Source organism: Procambarus clarkii, chromosome 81 (assembly GCF_040958095.1).
Source record: "Procambarus clarkii isolate CNS0578487 chromosome 81, FALCON_Pclarkii_2.0, whole genome shotgun sequence".
Classification (NCBI taxonomy): domain Eukaryota; kingdom Metazoa; phylum Arthropoda; class Malacostraca; order Decapoda; family Cambaridae; genus Procambarus; species Procambarus clarkii.
Window position 1 is genome coordinate 19,521,150 of NC_091230.1, and position 19,049 is coordinate 19,540,198.

General features: G+C 45.3%; 1 protein-coding gene across 1 annotated transcript; it reads right to left on the reverse strand.

Moving 5' to 3' along the window:
- Positions 1-373: 373 nt before the first annotated feature.
- Positions 374-16,743, reverse strand: LOC138358081 (uncharacterized). Its single transcript, XM_069315556.1, has 2 exons — positions 16,690-16,743; positions 374-922 (listed from the first exon to the last, which is right to left on the reverse strand). Exons 1-2 carry the CDS (start codon positions 16,741-16,743, stop codon positions 374-376), a joined length of 603 nt encoding a protein of 200 aa, XP_069171657.1.
- Positions 16,744-19,049: the final 2,306 nt, after the last annotated feature.

Sequence of the window (19,049 nt, forward strand, 5' to 3'; positions counted from 1 at the left end):
GCTACGTGCACTGTAGCGATCATGGGAGGATTCCAATTGTCTGTCCCCCCCCCATGGCCCTCCGTCTCTGAGCAGACCTCGTGGTTGACATCTCTGAAGCCTCACTATTAGTACGGTTCTCGTGCCCTGTTCCCTGTCCACGTCTCACTTTCCCCTGTCTTTATTCATCTTTGTTATCTTCACTTCCCCCACAAACTCATCATCATAACACCCCAACCCCCCACAATAACCACCACTACAAGCTAAAACCTCACCAATAACCAATTAACTCCTGTGTCTCCTTGTCCACCACCACCTCCTCCCTCTCCATCATCTTGCCCCCACCATCCCCACCTCTGTGTAAATAACTGCCTAGCCTCCACCACCTTTCTCTCTAATTGACTGAGGAAAGTTTGCCTTGTTGGCGTTTAATAGCGAAGCTGGAGGTTGTCGGGGAGACAAGAGAGGGAGTGGCAGCCACGGAGGAGGAGGGGAAGACGGGCACGGAGGAGGGGAAGACGGGCACGGAGGAGGGGAAGACGGGCACGGAGGAGGAGGGGAAGACGGGCACGGAGGAGGGGAAGACGGGCACGGAGGAGGGGAAGACGGGCACGGAGGAGGGGAAGACGGACACGGAGGAGGAGGGGAAGACGGGCACGGAGGAGGGGAAGACGGGCACGGAGGAGGGGAAGACGGGCACGGAGGAGGGGAAGACGGACACGGAGGAGGGGAAGACGGGCACGGAGGAGGAGGGGAAGACGGGCACGGAGGAGGGGAAGACGGACACGGAGGAGGAGGGGAAGACGGGCACGGCGGAGGAGGGGAAGACGGGCACGGCGGAGGAGGGGAAGACGGGCACGGAGGAGGAGGGGAAGACGGGCACGGCGGAGGAGGGGAAGACGGGCACGGAGGAGAGGTGAGACGGGGACGAAGCGATGATGAACTAAGGGAAGAGATTATCATGAGAAAACGCTAAGGCAGCAGGTCTATATTGAACATGGAAGGGAGGCCAGAATAGGATAGAGTGAAGGAACGGTGAACCGAGCTATATGGACTGCTCCTGTTTTCCTTTGTCGGGCTTAGTCTATGAGGGGAATGGAGAGAGAGAGAGAGAGAGAGAGAGAGAGAGAGAGAGAGAGGATGATGTTAAAAAAATAGTTTTAGATTCGATGTATCAGTTGATTTCACGTCGAGATATATATATATATATATACAAAAAATTGATGAATGTTGTGGCAGCGTTTGATGAAGGCGATGGGGAGACGAGGTGAACATATTGGGCTTATCGGTTATATCACTTCTACCATTTATGATTCTCATCTCGGGTGAAGTGGGTTCAGAATTATCGGGTGAAGCGGGTGCAATATTAATGTCGGATTTATCAGCTTTTTAGAGACGAACCGTTCAACGTTATCGACCAGAAACATTTATCGTTCGGGTTAACGGGGCGGCGCGTATGTTTGAAGGTGTTAGGATCTATCTGTTTGAAGGTGTTAGGATCTATCTGTTTGAAGGTGTTAGGATCTATCTGGTGTAATTAGGTCTCCCAGGTAGGCTGTGGGGACCATTTGCTGTCATGGTGTTTATAATTTAAGAATGCCTCATATTATCTTGTAAGGACATTATATAGAGTAGTGGTAGGTATCCATCAGTCTCAGGAGACTATGGACTTGCGCTCTGGTTGTCGGTCTACTTTGACCGACAACCTTTTTTACTTTGACAACCTTTACTTTGACTACTCTACTACTACTACCATTTGAGATGTATTTTTTCTTATCTCAGTAAACATACTTGAACTTGATGCATTTTTTTTCGTACAAGAATAAGGCTATTTTTCACCCTCAATCTTGCAGCAGTTCAATAATTGAAAATATTCTAACAAGACATTTGGGACTCCAAAGTCATATTTTAGACTTTTTACTGCCCTTGAAATTAATACAAATTCTGAAATCTGGGTTAGAGTCCCAGTTGCCTTCTTGGAATAGTTTTGTCAAATATTGAGATTACTAACAACGATAGTGGGAACGTTACCATAAAAATGTAATCATAAGTAAAGTATAACGCTTTGTGAAAGCGTTATTTATTACAAATATATTTATTTGTAATAATATTTACAATATAATTTATTACAAATATATTTATTTGTAATAAATAATAATTAGCTTTGTCGTGGACAGGAAGCCTGTGTGTATATACTTTCGGCTTGTATAGAACCCCCCCCCCCTGAAGTCAAACTACTGACCCTCCGCAGGATGCTAAACGGTTGTCACATATAGTGGTAAATGATGTTTTTGAAATTATTTGGTGTGTGTGTTGGGTTGAGACTAATAGAGAATTTGGGGGGGAAGGGATTTTGTGTGTGTGTGAGAGAGAGAGAGAGAGAGAGAGAGAGAGAGAGAGAGAGAGAGAGAGAGAGAGAGAGAGCTTCACCACCACCTCAAGCTCCTTCTGTCAATCTGTCCCCATCTGATCATTTTCTCAGTCCCCTCTTTCTTGTCCTTTTGCATTTGTTTCTCCTTAATTTTATTTTCTCAAACCCAACCCACGGTCTCGTATTCCCTCCAACACTCCCCTCTCTCACATTACCCCCAACACACTCCCTTCTCACATTCTCTCCAACACTTTTCTCTCTCACATTAGTTCCATTCCCTCTAGTTCATCAAATCTCACCACTTCCATGTCTCTCACTTTCCCCTCTCATCCATCTTTCCTTCAAAAAGTTGTTCCTTTTCTCCTTTCCCATCCCTCCCACACTTTTCTCACCCTCCTCCTGCTCTCTCCAGTTCCGTTCTCCCATCTTTCTTCACTCCCTCTCTCCAAGTTCTCTCAGCTTTTATCTCTATCTTCTCTCTCTCATCTCCTCGTCCACAACCGCATGATTCCCTCAAAATTTCAATATTTACTCACTTTACGACAAAATCGACTTTGATAACTCTGAAATGTCCTCTGGAGAATGCAGAAGGCAAGGAGAGTCATTCCTACTTTCTCAGGGGCTACGGTGTGGGTAGTCCTTGGAGCTGTAGGTGTTGCCTGTGGCCCTTCTGGGACTGCGTTATGGCGGAGGGTCCGGTTATCGACGTAGCCGCAGCTCTAGTAGCAACTAGTCTTCAACAGGACTACGTTGCTGGTGTCGCTCAAGAGATAGGCTTTGTCTCTCAGCAAGGGGCTGGTCTTTTGTCTCTAGAGTGGAGAGTATTCTTCTCTCAGTGGATAGCCATTAAATCTAAGAGGGGCTAGCCTTTGTCTATCAGGAAGTTAGCCTTGTCTTTCTGAGGCTAGCTTTTGTGTCTCTTGGAGCTTCTCTCTCAGAGGCTATATCTAGCCATGAGATCTCATGGGCTATATTTATAGCCATGCTTTAATATAATACTACGTGGCTGGGGGTTGATGGTCAAGGTAGCACCGAAGTTTCAATCTACAAGATTGGAAACAGGAGGAGAGCGGCTGTGTGGCTGTCAGGTCCTACTGAAGCATCAGTCCAGGCTGCCTGGACCCGGGTATGAAGGCCCCTCCCTCAAGAACCATCTCCAGGTAGAATATCTCAGAATAACGTCACTGAAAACCCCGACTAACGAAAGTTTTTAGAAGCGAGAAAGCTTAAGAATATGAAAAATTATATCAAATAAAAGTGGATGAGAGAGAAGAGAGGCTATAGAATGGAAGGAAAAGATACTGGACTAGAAGAGGGAGGAAAAAGAAATAATAAAGGGAATATAAAAAGAGAATAATGATAGACAGCAGCAGGGAGGGAAAGAAGAAAACAGGGAAAGAAACAAGGACAAAGAAGAGGAGGAGGAAGGGAAATAACTTGATGAAGGGAGAAAAAGAGGTTAAAAGTGAGAGGCAAAAGTGAAGAAAGGAGACAATAATAATCGTGGTTACCTACCTTACCTTGTGGTGGTTGGATAAAGAAAATATAAAAATGAATTTAAGTGAAAAAAAGAAGATGATGGAGACGAAGAATTATGAAGACGTTAATGCGATTGCCGTGTAAGAGAGGGAGTGAAGGGTGGGAGTAGTAGGGAGGGAGGGAGAGAAGGAATGGGAAAGGAGGGAAAGAGTGTGAAGGAAGGGAAGGATGGGATAGAGGAAATGGGATGAGAAGAAGGGAGAGGGAACGGAAGAAAACCTAAAATAGAAGCAAAGTAGGAAAATAAAGAGAGAAGGATGGGAAGAAGAGAAAAGAGAGAAAGGGAGGAATTGTGAGAATAAAGGACAGCCGGAGACGAAGAAAAAATTAAATTAGAAAAGTTTTTAGTGGCCCAGAAAGGGGAAACTATAGACGCGGGTGAGATATAGATATTTGTAAGGGGAGAGTTGTGAATGTGAGGGGAAGAGACAAAAGATCCAACTCTGGATACCTGCAGTTGCGTCTCCCTTATGGTGTACAGTCCTCCCTGTCTAGCTGTCCCCTTATCACAGCGGTTCCCAGTCAGGGGTGCATGGAAGAATTCCCCGGCGTCAGAGGAATTAATGCTACGTATTGTACACAAAATAAGAATCCACAGGTGAGGACGTGGTTGTAAGGGTGTGTCCACAGGTGAGGACGTGGTTGTAAGGGTGTGTCCACAGGTGAGGACGTGGTTGTAAGGGTGTGTCCACAGGTGAGAACGTGGTTGTAAGGGGGGTCTACAGGTCAGAACATAGTTGGAAAAGGGGAATGAGACATGAAAGGTTGGGAACTACTGCGCGTCTCACACCAAAATTATCTTACATCATTCAGAGTCGAACTCTATTAGGCATCCGTCTCGAAATATATCTGTAGTTTATTAAGGTCCTCCTACATCTCTGTGCACTCCTCCACAGTTCTTACCTCGTTCACTTGTCTACATCTCTCTGACTGAGACTCTGGTGCCTGTCAGTTATATACTCCCTTTCCTAGTTCACTTATTCCCACTCCATCTTATACACCAGAATTTTGTGAGGAACAGTGCCAAGTGCTTTTGGCCAGTCTAGGAAAATGCAGACTACCCAGCATTCTTTCATATCGTATCTTGGAGAGGCCCTGCCGGTAGACCTCTTACCAAGGCATATCGTATCTTGGAGAGGCCCTGCCGGTAGACCTCTTACCAAGGCATATCGTATCTTGGAGAGGCCCTGCCGGTAGACCTCTTACCAAGGCATATCGTATCTTGGAGAGGCCCTGCCGGTAGACCTCTTACCAAGGCATATCGTATCTTGGAGAGGCCCTGCCGGTAGACCTCTTACCAAGGCATATCGTATCTTGGAGAGGCCCTGCCGGTAGACCTCTTACCAAGATAAGTCAAGCATGACCTCCCCCGCTAAAACAATGCTACTCGTCTGTTTCAAAGTTTGCTCTGGAAGTGGTCAACCATTCTCCTGGTGAGGGTTTTATCCAGCACTTTGCATGGCCAGCACGTTAGTAACCCGGCCCTGCAGTTTAATGCTCTCCTTCTCTCACCCCTCCAGGGAATATTGAAAGGGGACAAACTCGGGGCTCTGAACTACGGACCGGTGTAACTATCCTGAATACCGTGCACAAGTGTGTGTGTGTGTGTGTGGGTGTGTGTGTGTGTGTGTGTGTGTGTGTGTGTGTGTGTGTGTGTGTGTGTGTGTGTGTGTGTGTGTGTGTGTGTGTGTGTGTGTGTGTGTGTGTAGCGTGCGGCTAGTGGTGAGAGCTCTCATCTGATGCTGAGGTCTTCTAGCTGACTCTCTCTCTCTCTCTCTCTCTCTCTCTCTCTCTCTCTCTCTCTCTCTCTCTCTCTCTCTCTCTCTCTCTCTCTCTCTCTCTCTCTCTCTCTCTCTCTCTCTCTCTCCTCGTATATATGGTTTCCCAATACCAGGGGCAGGAAGCCTGTTAGGGTTAACGAGGACACCCTGGGCTAACGACTGACCCCCCCCCCATCTTCCCCCAGGATGCAACCCACAACAGTCGCCTAAACTCCAGGTACTTCCATGTTAACAGAGGCATCAAGTGTAAGGAAACATGCCTAATTGTGTCGTCCTGCCTGGGAATCGAACCCGGGCCATTCGGTTGTGTGTCTTCCTGCGTAAATCAGACGAACGTCCTAACATTTATTGGAACATCATCTGAGAGACGTATAAGATGTAACGTTCAGCAGTGCAACTTATAGTCACTGTTATGTGAGAGCTGTTAGGTAAGCACTAACCAGTAATTGCATCACCGCTTCTACCACCAATTCAACCACCATCACCCCCCCCCCTACCACCACCAGCTTAACGACACCTATAATCCCCTCTGCAGTACGTCGTCTCGCCACCAGGAGGCTGCCTAACATATTCTAACGTGTCCCAGCCCTACACTACATCCCTCGCCTCCGAAGACATTAATCATTAATGCCCTTAACAGTGCCCATCGGGGTACGAACAAGATGGTACAATTATTGGCATATTTGAAGCACAGTAGTCAGACGTCTTCCGCTTATCTGTTAATGTCGTTTTGATGTTCTGTTTTTTATGTATTAACTTAATGATGGACATTTCAGGTTTTTCCTGGCGTTTGCTAGAGAAGGTATAAACAGACTTGATTTAAAGCTGTATTCATCTAGTTTGTTGTTAAAGATTCGCTACCCGGAACAAAGTTCCAAGTAGCACGGGCTATGGTGAGCCCGTGTCATCTAGTTGTGCTTGCGGAGGTTGAGTTCTGCTCTTTCGGCCCACCTCTCAACTGTATATCAACTGCTACTAACTACTATTTTTTTCCTCACACCACACACTCACCCCTGGAAGCAGCCCGTGACAGCTGACTGACTCCCAGGTACCTATTTACTGGTAGGAAATAGGACCATCAGGGTGAAAGAAACTGCCCATTGTTTCTCCCCTTTGCCGGAAATCGAACCCGGGACCAAAGGATCACGCGTCCAGCGTGCTGTCCGCTCAGCCACCGGCTCCCAGTAGTGTGCAGCTGTTCAGAGCTTGGGCAAGAGCTAAGGCTGGTCTCAGCAAGGAACGGGGCTGTGGACGTTCCCAGCAAGGAACGGGGCTGTGGACGTTCCCAGCAAGGGACGGGGCTTTGGACGTTCCCAGCAAGGAACGGGGCTGTGGACGTTCCCAGCAAGGGGATGAAGAAAGGCTGTTTCTAAACATAGCCGACTTCTCAACAGACACAGCTGACTCCAAAGACACACTCGGTAGGGGTGATTCCCCACTCAGCCACAGACCCCATAGGGGGCTCTGTGGCTGAGTGGACAGCGCTTGGGACTCGTAATTCTAAAGACCAGGGATAGATCCCCGCCCATGGCGGAAACAAATGGGCAGCATTTCTTTCCCTCTGATGCCCCTGTTACCAAGCAGTAAACAGGTACCTGGGAGATGATTGACAGTTGAGAGGCGGGCCTAAAGAGCAGAGATCAACCCCCGCAAGCACAACTAGGTGAATACAACTAAGTGAATACACAGCTGCCTCCCACATGCTCTCACGCACGCTCCCGCACGCTCTTCCACGTTCCCCAACTCGCCAAACTCAGCATCATCCTTCTCTTAATAAATGAGCTTCCAACGCAAATTAAACTTGGCTTAGATTGCATTCTTTTGAGCTTGCCAAGCGCTCGCTCTCGGTCTCTCCGTGGGAGAGTGTTGGGGTATAGGGGAGTGTGTGGGACAGGGGAGTGTGTGGGAGTACAAGTGGAGTGTGGGAGAGGGAGTGAGAGTGTGTGGGGTGGGGGGTGTGGGGTGTGTAGTGATCAGTGATGACAGGGCACTGAGGTTTAGCTCCTTGTATCCCCCTTCTACTGGTCTTGTACCTGTTGGGTTATGAATTAACTGTTCTGACGTTCGAATTGTTTGTCGCGTCTGGTCTTAAAGTCGTGGATGGAGGTGGCTTCTATAACTTCTTTCAGTTCGTGTCACAGTTGTACGAGTATTTCCCCGTACACTTTTCAACTCATTTCCGTCTCCAGCTTCCACTAATATCGTCTCGCTATATATATTTTTTGTTTATAAGTTTAAGGAGGATTCTCTTCTCCACCTTATATCTTTCCCCCTGGTATCTTATATTTCCTGATCATATCCCCTCGATTTCGTCTGTCCTTTTGGGTTGTGAAATTTATTTCACAATAAGTAAAATTTTAATTTATTTAAATTATAAATCTTGTGAAATTTATTTCACAATAATTTCACAAGAACCTATCCTTGTTCAACCTTCTTATCTCTAACACTAATCTTGTTGCAAACCCCTGTACCTTTTCCAGTGTGGTTTTATGCTTCACAAGGTACGCATTCCAAATAGGTGCAGCATATTCTTGTGTCTTAATAAAAAAAAAAGACTGTGTAAATTGCCTTGAAATAGTTCAGATTTAAGTTTCTGAACGATGTTGTAATGTTTCTCAGTGTCTCATATGCTGCTGTTGTTACATTGTTTCCATTTACCTCTGGTGTTAGTGTTGTAATTCTCTTCAATTCCGATTATCATCATTATCTTTTGACTTGGGATTGAATTCCAGCAACTTTCGTCGTAACTCTAGAATTAGTTACGACAAAAGGCTACGTGAATTGAACCTCATGACGCTGGAACATAGAAAAGTCAGGAGAGACATGATTACCAAATACAAAATTCTCAGTGGAGTCTATAGGATAGATTAAGACATTATTTAACACGGGTAGTACTCGCACAAGAAGACTCAGATGGAAACTGAGTACCAAAATAGGCAACAGACACACATTAGAAACAAAATTTAAGTGTCAGAGTAGTTAATAAATGGAATGTATTACGATGTGAAGTGAAGGTAGACTCTATACACAGTTTCAAATGTAGATATGATAGAGCCCAATAGGCTCGGAACTTGTACATCAGTTGATTATGTATAATGTATAAATTATGTATAATGTTGTAATTTGATGTTTGTGAAAGGTTTATCTTGGACATCCTGTGTGCTTGGCATCTGAATATTGGAAATATATGAAGCTGAATTGGTTTACAGTTTGAGACGACCACATTAATGCATGATCCTCGTGGAATATAGCCCTTGTGTACGCTGAGATACAAGAGGACTGTGATTTGCGTAATCTGTTGCCACTGCGAGTGAGCAGGAACTGGGATCTTGTGATGTATCCGATCTAATAGATAGACTACTTGAAGTGGTGGTGGTGGGAGGGGGGGAATTGTAATAGTTGAGAGGCGGGACCAGAGAGCCGAAGCTCAACCCCTATACACACAATTAGATGAGTATATGTAGCTATCGCAATGTACATAGTTGACAATGTTGTGTGTGCAACTTTATGTACCTGTAGCTGTGCATTATTCTGTCAGGCTACAGATCTCTTCTCCCCCAGCAACATTGCAATACTCTTCCCTTGCAATGTTTCTGGTCATTGCCATTCGCGTCTGTGTGTCAGAGAGAGAGAGAGAGAGAGAGAGAGAGAGAGAGAGAGAGAGAGAGAGAGAGAGAGAGAGAATGAGAGCGAGCCAGCCAGCCCAGACATGACTTTAAGTTATATGATAGGAGAGAAAGAGAGAGAGAGAGAGAGAGAGAGAGAGAGAGAGAGAGAGAGAGAGAGACAGACAGACAGACAGACAGACAGACAGACAGACAGACAGACAGACAGAGAGAGAGAGAGAGAGAGAGAGAGAGAGAGAGAGAGAGAGAGAGAGAGAGAGAAAATGTAATGGGTGGACAGATGAAGGTTCGTTAATCATCGGCAGGCTGGCTACTGATTGATTGGTTAGCTGCTCGAATTGGGGGAATAACTGGTTGGTTGGCTGCTTAACAAAATGGCTGTTTCCCTGCTTAGTTAGGTAATTGTTATTAGCTGGTTGGTTGCACAGGTACACCACTTAAATTGTGAAGTCAATGGGTCGAGACTAATTGGGAAATGTAATTTGAGGAGCCTATTCCGGGTTATCTTGAGAGGTTATCTTGAGATGATTTCGGGGCTTTAGTGTCCCCGCGGCCCGGTCCTCGACCAGGCCTCCACCCCCAGGAAGCAGCCCGTGACAGCTGACTAACACCCAGGTACCTATTTACTGCTAGGTAACAGGGGCATAGGGTGAAAGAAACTCAGCCCATTGTTTCTCGCTGGCGCCCGGGATTGAACCCGGGACCACAGGATCACAAGTCCAGTGTGCTGTCCGCTCGGCCGACCGGGTATGGATAGCTAGGGCACAGGTGTGTGAATAACTAAAAGATACAAGCCCTATATAATATAAATCAGGTGTGTTTACGTGTGTAATATAAACCTACTGTGTGCAGGTATAGAACACAAACCGAGTGTCAGCAGGTATGGAATAGCCTACAAGATTAGTGGTAAGATCCTGGAACGCTAACTAATGCCGTGGTTATTAATTAGGGTTCTCTTTCAGCCTTCATTAGCGGTTGAGAGAGACTTGGCTCAAAGGATAGAGTTGAGATTGGAGAACAATTATCATCTAGAATTCAGCAAGTCCCCTTCTGCAAGCGGTTTAGTAGTTGGGTATCATGTAATGCTGATGTTACGGCTCTAATTTCAGCGTATATGTTCCTTTAGCTCTGCCACTACCATCTCTCTCTCTCTCTCTCTCTCTCTCTCTCTCTCTCTCTCTCTCTCTCTCTCTCTCTCTCTCTCTCTCTCTCTCTCTCTCTCTCTCTCTCTCTCTCTCTCTCTTTCTCTCCTATCATATAACTTAGTCATGTCTGGGCTGGCTGGCTCGCTCTCATTCTCTCTCTCTCTCTCTCTCTCTCTGTTTTATTTGGGTGATTATAGTTTTACTGCACCATTTGTTATATGGTTGTAATATACTATATTTTGTTTCAGTTTGGGTTTTAATAGATACAGAGAGAGTCAACAAAAAGGGTTCACCAAGCTTCGAATCACACCAATAGTTACACACAAAATTTAAGAAACATTTGCTGGTATATCACATAAAGAAATGAGCAGTATTCACACACTGCGTATATTGAAAGTTTTAAGTGAAATATCCGTAATTTTTCATAAATTATGTATATTGATGTAATATGAAGATGTGAAAGGTTTATCTTGGACATCCTGTGAGCTAGGCATCTGAATATTGGAAATATATGAAGCTGAATTGGTTTACAGTTTGAGATGACCACATTACAGCATGATCCTCGTGGAATATAGCCCTTGTGTACGCTGAGATACAAGAGGACTGTGATTTGCGTAATCTGGTGCCACTGCGAGTGGGCAGGAACTGGGATCTTGTGATGTATCCGATCTAATAGATGGACTACTTGGAGTGGTAGGGAGGGGGGAAGGCGGGGTTGTGGCTATCTCAGTGCTCGGGTACAGAACCTGTTCCAGTTATGTTCTCACCAGGTTAAGTCAAGGAGATTAGGCAGTGATTCGGGGATTGAACGTGTGGGTATATTCGAGTGTTCACCTGTTGGTGCCAGCAGGATCGTGCAGTTTTAGCTCTTGGACCCCGCCTTTCAAGCCACCGGTTTGTGTGTGTGTGTGTTGATTATTGATTATTCACGTTGATTATTCATATGTATGCTGGAATGAATATTGACTCTCAATTAGTGAATTACTCGCCTTAATCCCTGCTTGGTACGACACTCAGCAGTTGAGGTGAATTACCCGTGGGAGGGTGATTAATTTACGTAATTAACGCGGCACGAATAGATCCATCATTTCAGGTCTTGGTCCACCTTGGTGCTCGACGCGGAGGAGAGAAGCACGCCTGGCTTTGATGCCCGGCACTGTGCTGAATTGAATGGCATTGACTGTGTGTTTCTCAGTATATATTTTACCCACTAACGACCTAGGGTTTTCTCCGCTCGTCCTACCGAGCACACACTCACATGGTCATATTCACCCAATTATTCATTATATATATATATATATATATATATATGCAAACAAGCCTGAATGGTCCCCAGGACTATATACAACTGAAAACTCACACCCCAGAAGTGACTCGAACCCATACTCCCACAACTGGTATGTACAGGGACGCCTGTACATACATGGTCAAGCGGATTAAGGCGTCCCTGTACATACCAGTTGTGGGAGTATGGGTTCGAGTCACTTCTGGGGTGTGAGTTTTCAGTTATATATATATATATATATATATATATATATATATATATATATATATATATATATATATATATATATGTATATGTATATATGTATATATATATATATAAAGGCGTGGGAACAGGAAATAGGAAGTAGGGCAGGTTAAGGAGGAAGGAGCAGGCACAAAGGTGTTGCAAACATGCAAGGCTAGTCGGCCAGAAGCAAGAATTAAGGTGAGGCGAGTTGGGGGGAGAGAGGAGGTCAGAGAATTAGCGGTGAGGAAATATAGTATTACGATGAGGGAGAGTTCGGATCGAAAAGAAAGTTGCCTATTCCTATTATCTCCCTTCGGCCCATCTTCATACCCACTGTTTTGTTCTGAACCCCATTTGTTTATTGTAGGGGAGAGAGAGAGAGAGAGAGAGAGAGAGAGAGAGAGAGAGAGAGAGAGAGAGAGGCACATAACGCCATATTAACTATGGGACTGGGAGAAAGAGCCAAGATAAGTAGCAGAATTATTGACGACAATATCGAGCGTTAGTAGGAATTTCTCTCTCTCTCTCTCTCTCTCCCTCCCTCTGTATTGCTCCGTTTGCTAGTGTTCGAAATATTTCTTAAGCCTTAAGGGCTATGCACTCATTCAACTCTTTTCTTTCCACAAAAGATTTTGCATTCCTTTTTATCGAGAATTTTTTCCCTTTACTTTTATAATAAAAGAATTGGTCTTAGGCGGGGAACTCCTATGAAGACCTTTTTCTAAAGGCCTGGTAAATGCGGTTTTATAATTTGTGTTTATTGATCTCTTTCTCTTTATACGAAAGATTGATGAGATGTGAAGCAGAATTTGTTAATTGGTAAACAATTTTATATATTTTTTCCTCGTGTTTTACCCATTTTTTAAATTTGTATCAGCCCTTTACCATCTGTGGTTATATTAAGCTCCAGCTCTTGGGCCGTTTTTTCTATCAAACGAGATGACTGAAAATAGTGACTTTTGCTTTAATAAAAGAGACTGAAAATAGTCAAGTTTAAAAAAGAGACTTTCTGCTTTAAAAAAAAGTAGTAGTAACTTTTTATCATGGAAAATGTTAGATAGTAATGTACACTACAACCAGAGACAAGCAGAGTCAGTTGATAACATTGCTGATAACATAACAAGCTTTTTATTGCAATTATTGGAACAAGTGTAAAATAAAATATACTGGCCGAAATATACGTACTTGTGTGTTTCCGTGTGAGTGGTGTCCCTTGCCTACCACTGCTGCAGGCCACAACAGTTGGCTAATTCATTGACTGCACTCTCCAAAATCTACCATCTTCAACGGCTGACCTTCCACAGGATGCAAACTGTAACAGTTGGTTAACTCCCAGATACCTGTCTATTTCTAGGTAGACTGTGATGTCAGGTGTAAGGTAAGGTCTCTTACCTTACACCTGACATCACCTCCGGGAATCGAACTCTGATACAATCTATCGCATGTCGTCTGCAGTAGTAACTATTCTACAGGTCATGTGAGTATAGAATTGTCTTGAAAATAAATACAATTAAATAGAAGTGTTGTATAATTTACTTCAATACACAAAACATTTAATGAGAAGCGTTGATCAAAGCTATGATTAAACTCATTTTCCTTCGTTGTCTAATTGGATCGTGGTTATTAGTGAAACTGGAATGTCTGGGTCCGTAGAGTAGTAGCATTGTCTCGCCTTCAGACTTGCCGGAATAAGTTAGCGCGAGGGATACAATTACTGCATTCCCTCTCGTGTTCTAAATCATTCACCCAAAGTTTGCTAATACAGGCTAATGATGACTTGTTCCTGAATGACAAACCATGCTGAGAGATGGCGATTTTGTAACATTACATACTTATAGAAACTATGTATATCCTGGAAACACAAACCGAAACTGTCTCTATTTTCCGCTTGTTACAACTTGTAATAAAGTTGTTACATCTTGGCTTAACGTGTTTATGACGTATTAGAATGTTGTTACAACTTGCTATATTAGTTGTTATAACTGGTTAGGAAGCGTTAAAACTAACCCTTCATATACACACAGGAATCACAATAGCGTGATGCATCAGTGAACAAATCCACAAGGGCCGTGACGAGGATTCGAACCTACGTCCGAGATCATCCCAGACGCTGCCTTAATCTACTCAGCTACGACTTGGAAAAGATTTGAACTCTACAATTCGTCGTTGGTTCGAATCCTCGTCACGGCTCTTGTGGATTTGTTCTTTAACCCTTCATATTTTCCAGGGTAGCTGCATAAATGTGGATGTACGTTTCATCATCAGATACGAGGGGAAGGGGACTTATCAGGGAAAAGCACCAATCCTTTACTACTATACACCACTGGAAGGGGGTCAGGATAAGGATTTGGGATGGGACGGGGGGAAAGGAATAGTGCCCAACCACTTAGACGGTCGGGGATTGAACGCCGACCTGCATGAAGCGAGATGACAGCTGTTGTGTGTGTTTTAAGGTCAACAACTGTGTGTGATGACAGCTGTTGTGTGTGTTTTAAGGTCAACACCTGTGTGTAATGACAGCTGTTGTGAGTGTTTTAAGGTCAACACCTGTGTGTGATGACTGCTGTTGTGTGTGTTTTAAGGTCAACACCTGTGTATGATGACTGCTGTTGTGTGTGTCTTAACGTCAACACCTGTGTGTGGTGACTGCTGTTGTGTGTGTTTTAAGGTCTCTCTCCTTGGTGATGACAACACCGAGTATGCAAAATATCAAGTTGAAACTGCAAAGAGAGTTTGTTGTACGGTGCCAACTTCGTCAGCCTGAACGACTGGGCACTCGGCACTAAGGCATGATGATGTTCATTCCTCAAACTCTTGATTATTTCTCCCTATCTTTGATATATTAAATTAATCAAGAATAGAATACATTCCCGAAATTGGTTTCAGTGCAAGATTGGCGGAGAGGCTGGTCAATATGCATATAGTTGCATGAATGCCATCCGTGTAGGCTGTTTTGCATACAAACCACTTCATTACCTCCCGGCTCCCCGGCAATAGTCTCATCCAGAGACTAACCATTAAACCACACCATTACCCAATATACCACACTTGATCACTCATTCCCACATAATAACAAAGTGTCACTTGCATCTTAATTGGAAGTTAGGTGCCTCCTCCAGCAGTTCTGGAGCCAGTTACTCCATCGTGGGGCCCCCACGATGGAGTGGGTGTTGGGCTTTGGGTGGGGGGGGGTGGTTGCAGGGTATTGCGCGGGTCATATATTAAACACAGGACGTTCTGCATGTGTTCCCCGCTGAGATATGCGGGTCGTAGTGCCTCCTGGTAATTGTGGCTTGAAGTGCACTCACACAGTTGCTTTTGGGGTGGTGGGGCGAGAAGCGGGGAGATATTGGGTGAGTGAGAGAGAGAGAGAGAGAGAGAGAGAGAGAGAGAGAGAGAGAGAGAGAGAGAGAGAGAGAGAGAGAGAGAGAGAGAGAGAGAGAGAGAGAGGATATTAGATATATAAAGATACCAATAGTGCAGAGTATATTGCCAGATAGAAATCACATCAAAATGAATATCTTAAATTTTGTTTACCCACGGAAACATCAACTTCGAGAGTAATGTATCCTGGACACCCGACTTTCTCAGCGTTCCCATCACAGCAGAACTGGGAGGCGCAGGCCCCGCACTGCTGCTCCAGGAGTGCTTCTCTAGAAGTGCAAAGGCGCTATCCAGGGTTGTAACTTACAAGACATGCGGGGAAGGAGGAGGAGGATTATAGTGTCGCATAATGCTCCGTGCTCAACATTCCAATACAGGAGAGATTTCTGAAATCGGAGGACTACAGAGACCATATAAGCCCATTGACACAACTAAACTTTTGGCACCATCTCAAAGCTTTTAAACTGTATTGTCTAGAGAGGAGACATAAGAGGCCTCATATACACAGCATCCTGGAGCATCCTGGAGCAAGAGGCATGGTAACAAGTCAAGAGTAGAGGTGCCACGAGCACAATTAGTAAACACTGTGTGAGCATCAAAGGCACTTCAACCCACTCCCACCGTATATACAAATATCGAAACAAAGGTGGACATTTTAATGAGAAACATTGTGATAGATGTGTGGGTCTACGGGCAGCGGTAAGCAACAGCTAGCTACTTGGTTCCCTGGTAGGTCGGGGAGACTATAAACACTCTTAAAACCAACTACACGTCAACTTTCGGTAAAAATTAAAAACAAAATATCAACGATACGTTTACGGTTGCAAGTTGTGGAGATCTCTTGCAAGGTGGGGACGCGGGGAGCGAGAGAGAGAGAGAGAGAGAGAGAGAGAGAGAGAGAGAGAGAGAGAGAGAGAGAGAGAGAGAGAGAGAGAGAGAGATATAGAGAGAGGGAACCATCGCCCCTGGGGGAGTGCGCGTCGCCGCAGACAAATGACCTTGTGGGAGGCAGCAGCACAAATGAAATAGCCGGTGGAGTTAGAGGGGAACCATTAGTGAGAGAAAACCTCGGTGTCTTCCCCACGCAGATGGAGGGGAAGCTCCCCTCCGTCACCCTGGGAAGGTGCAGGAATGGGGAGTTAGGGACATCACTGGTGATGGGCAAGGAAAAGTGCTGTGGGGAAAGGTAAGGCACTCTGACCTGCACATGGCTGTTAATCTAAGGTGGAGGGGATGATTTACGGGTAAAGGAAAGGGGAGATAGAGGTAAAAGAGGAGGGTAAGAAGGGTTTTGGAAGGTAGAAATAGCCTAAGCTACTCTATCCTTTTCAGATATATTCAGTAAACGTACTTGAACTTGAAGAGTGGTAGTGCCTAAGAGCTCTAGTAGTCGACTATGCGACATTCGTGCGTGTCAACAAAATAGTGTGATTGTCTCAGTGGTGTTGCGTGGTTCTGGCAACACCTGAAGGGAAGAGGGGGGGGGGTAGCTTCGTGTGTGGGGAGGTGGGGAAGAGGGGGGTAGCTTCGTGTGTGGGGAGGTGGGAAAGAGGGGGTAGCTTCGTGTGTAGGGAGGTGGGGAAGACGGGGGTAGCTTCGTGTGTAGGGAGGTGGGGAAGAGGAGGGGAGCTTCGTGTGTGGGGAGGTGGGGGAGAGGTGGGTACGAGTTCCTTTCTCAATTTCCAGTCAGTTATTCTCAAGTCTTTACAGTATACTTGAGAGAGCGCCTTGAAACTTTCCTCGGCTCTATTGTGAAAGAAAGAAAACTGTTTGGTAATGGTGAGTTTCTTACACTCATATTTATTTTATCTTTTATGAAGGGTTGTTGTTGTGCTTGTATACTTACCTAGTTGTGATTACGAGGGTTGAGCTTCGGCTCTTTGGTCCCGCCTCTCGGCAGCCAGTTATCTCGTGTACAGATTCCTGAGCCTATTGGGCTCTTATCATATCTACGTTTGAAACTGTGAATGGAGTCTGCCTCCACATTTCCTAGTGAATTCCATACATTAATTACTCTATCACTTAAGCCAATACTTTGTGTCTGTGGCTCATTTGGGATTTGGATAGTCAGTTTCCACCTGTGGTGGTGTGTGTGTGTGTGTGTGTGTGTGTGTGTGTGTGTGTGTGTGTGTGTGTGTGTGTGTCGCCCTTGGGGCATGTCAGGTCAACTATTTGTTTTCCCCCGTGATAGGTCAAAGGTCAAGGAATCTGAACTACCGATCCTAGCGTCTTTAACTCTTGCAAATTAGATTTCGGGGCTCACGTTTGGAGCGTTTCTTTCTATCAAATAATGACCCCAATATATATATATATATATATATATATATATATATATATATATATATATATATATATATATGCTGGTTAGCATTGTATATGTAAGACCATGTCTGAGGTGGGGAAGAAAATAGTTCAATAAGTCCGTCCAGCAGGTATACCTTGTCGTGAATCTACATCAAACCTAAAGTAAACTAAGTTCTCGGTGTACACAATCCTCAGAGTCTTCGTAAACTTACGCAGCGGCCGGGCGGCGCACTTCACGGGATAATGCGGTATTTAAGGGACATGAGAATAGTACATAATAATAATCACAGATGGCGCAAAACTACACCTGTTGTGAGAACAGGAATATTCGTCTCCCGTCTGCGTGACCAGTGAGGCGTGGTGGACGGGAAGGGTGAGGGACGGGAGGGAGGATTGACGGGAGGGATGACGGACTGGAGGAGCTGCGAACGGGGGGGTGGGTGATTGACGGGAGGAAGCGAAAACTTCATGATATAACAGGATGAGGTGCGACAGGAGAGAGATGTGACAGGAGAAAGGTGCGACAGGAGAGAGATGTGACAGGAGAAAGGAGCGACAGGAGAGAGATGTGACAGAAGAAAGATGCGACAGGAGAAAGGTGCGACGGCAGAAAGGTGTGACAGGAGACAGAGGTGCGACAGGAGAAAGAGATGCGACAGGAGAGAGAAGTGCGACAGGAGAGAGAGATGTGACAGGAGAGAGAGGTGCGACAGGAGAGAGAGATGCAACATGGGTTCGCACTTTACTGCACCATCAGATCTTCCCTAGGTGCCCCACCGACCATCCGAGTTGACAGTCTTTTCCCCCCGTGGGCCAGATGGCTGAGCTTTCCATTCCAATACGGGAAGAGATGGGCCTTAGGGGTCTAGGCCAAGAGCTACATTAGGCCTTGCGTCCCAAAGGTATCGTAGGGCAGAGAGCTTAAGGTGTAGGGGAAGAGTAGAGTGTTCTCGGAGCGAGGTAGTGTATGGGTGTGGGGTTGGAGACCAAGAGTTAGTTATAGGGAGAAAGCACTTAGCTAATTTGAGTAACACCTGAAAGGGCCATGAGGACAGAGTGAAGGAACGATGCTCAACCACTTGGACCGTCGAGGATCGAACGCTGACCCTCCAATAAGAAGCAAGTTTGTCACTCTAGCAAGCTAAGAGCTGAGAGATAGTGGTGGTAGTGGTTGTGAGGAATGGTGCCCAACCACTAGGACGGTCGGGGATCGAACACTGACTCTCCAATATGAAGCAAGTTTGTCACTCTACCACCTAATAGCTATTCTTCACACATCTCGTTTAAAACTTTACACAACTCGTTTTCCCTAGAGCATGGACAGCCAACCGGTTTACAACCAGGTTATCAACTACTGACGTATTCAAACACTGGTATTCTCGCTTTCGAGGCGAGCATGCCTGCCAT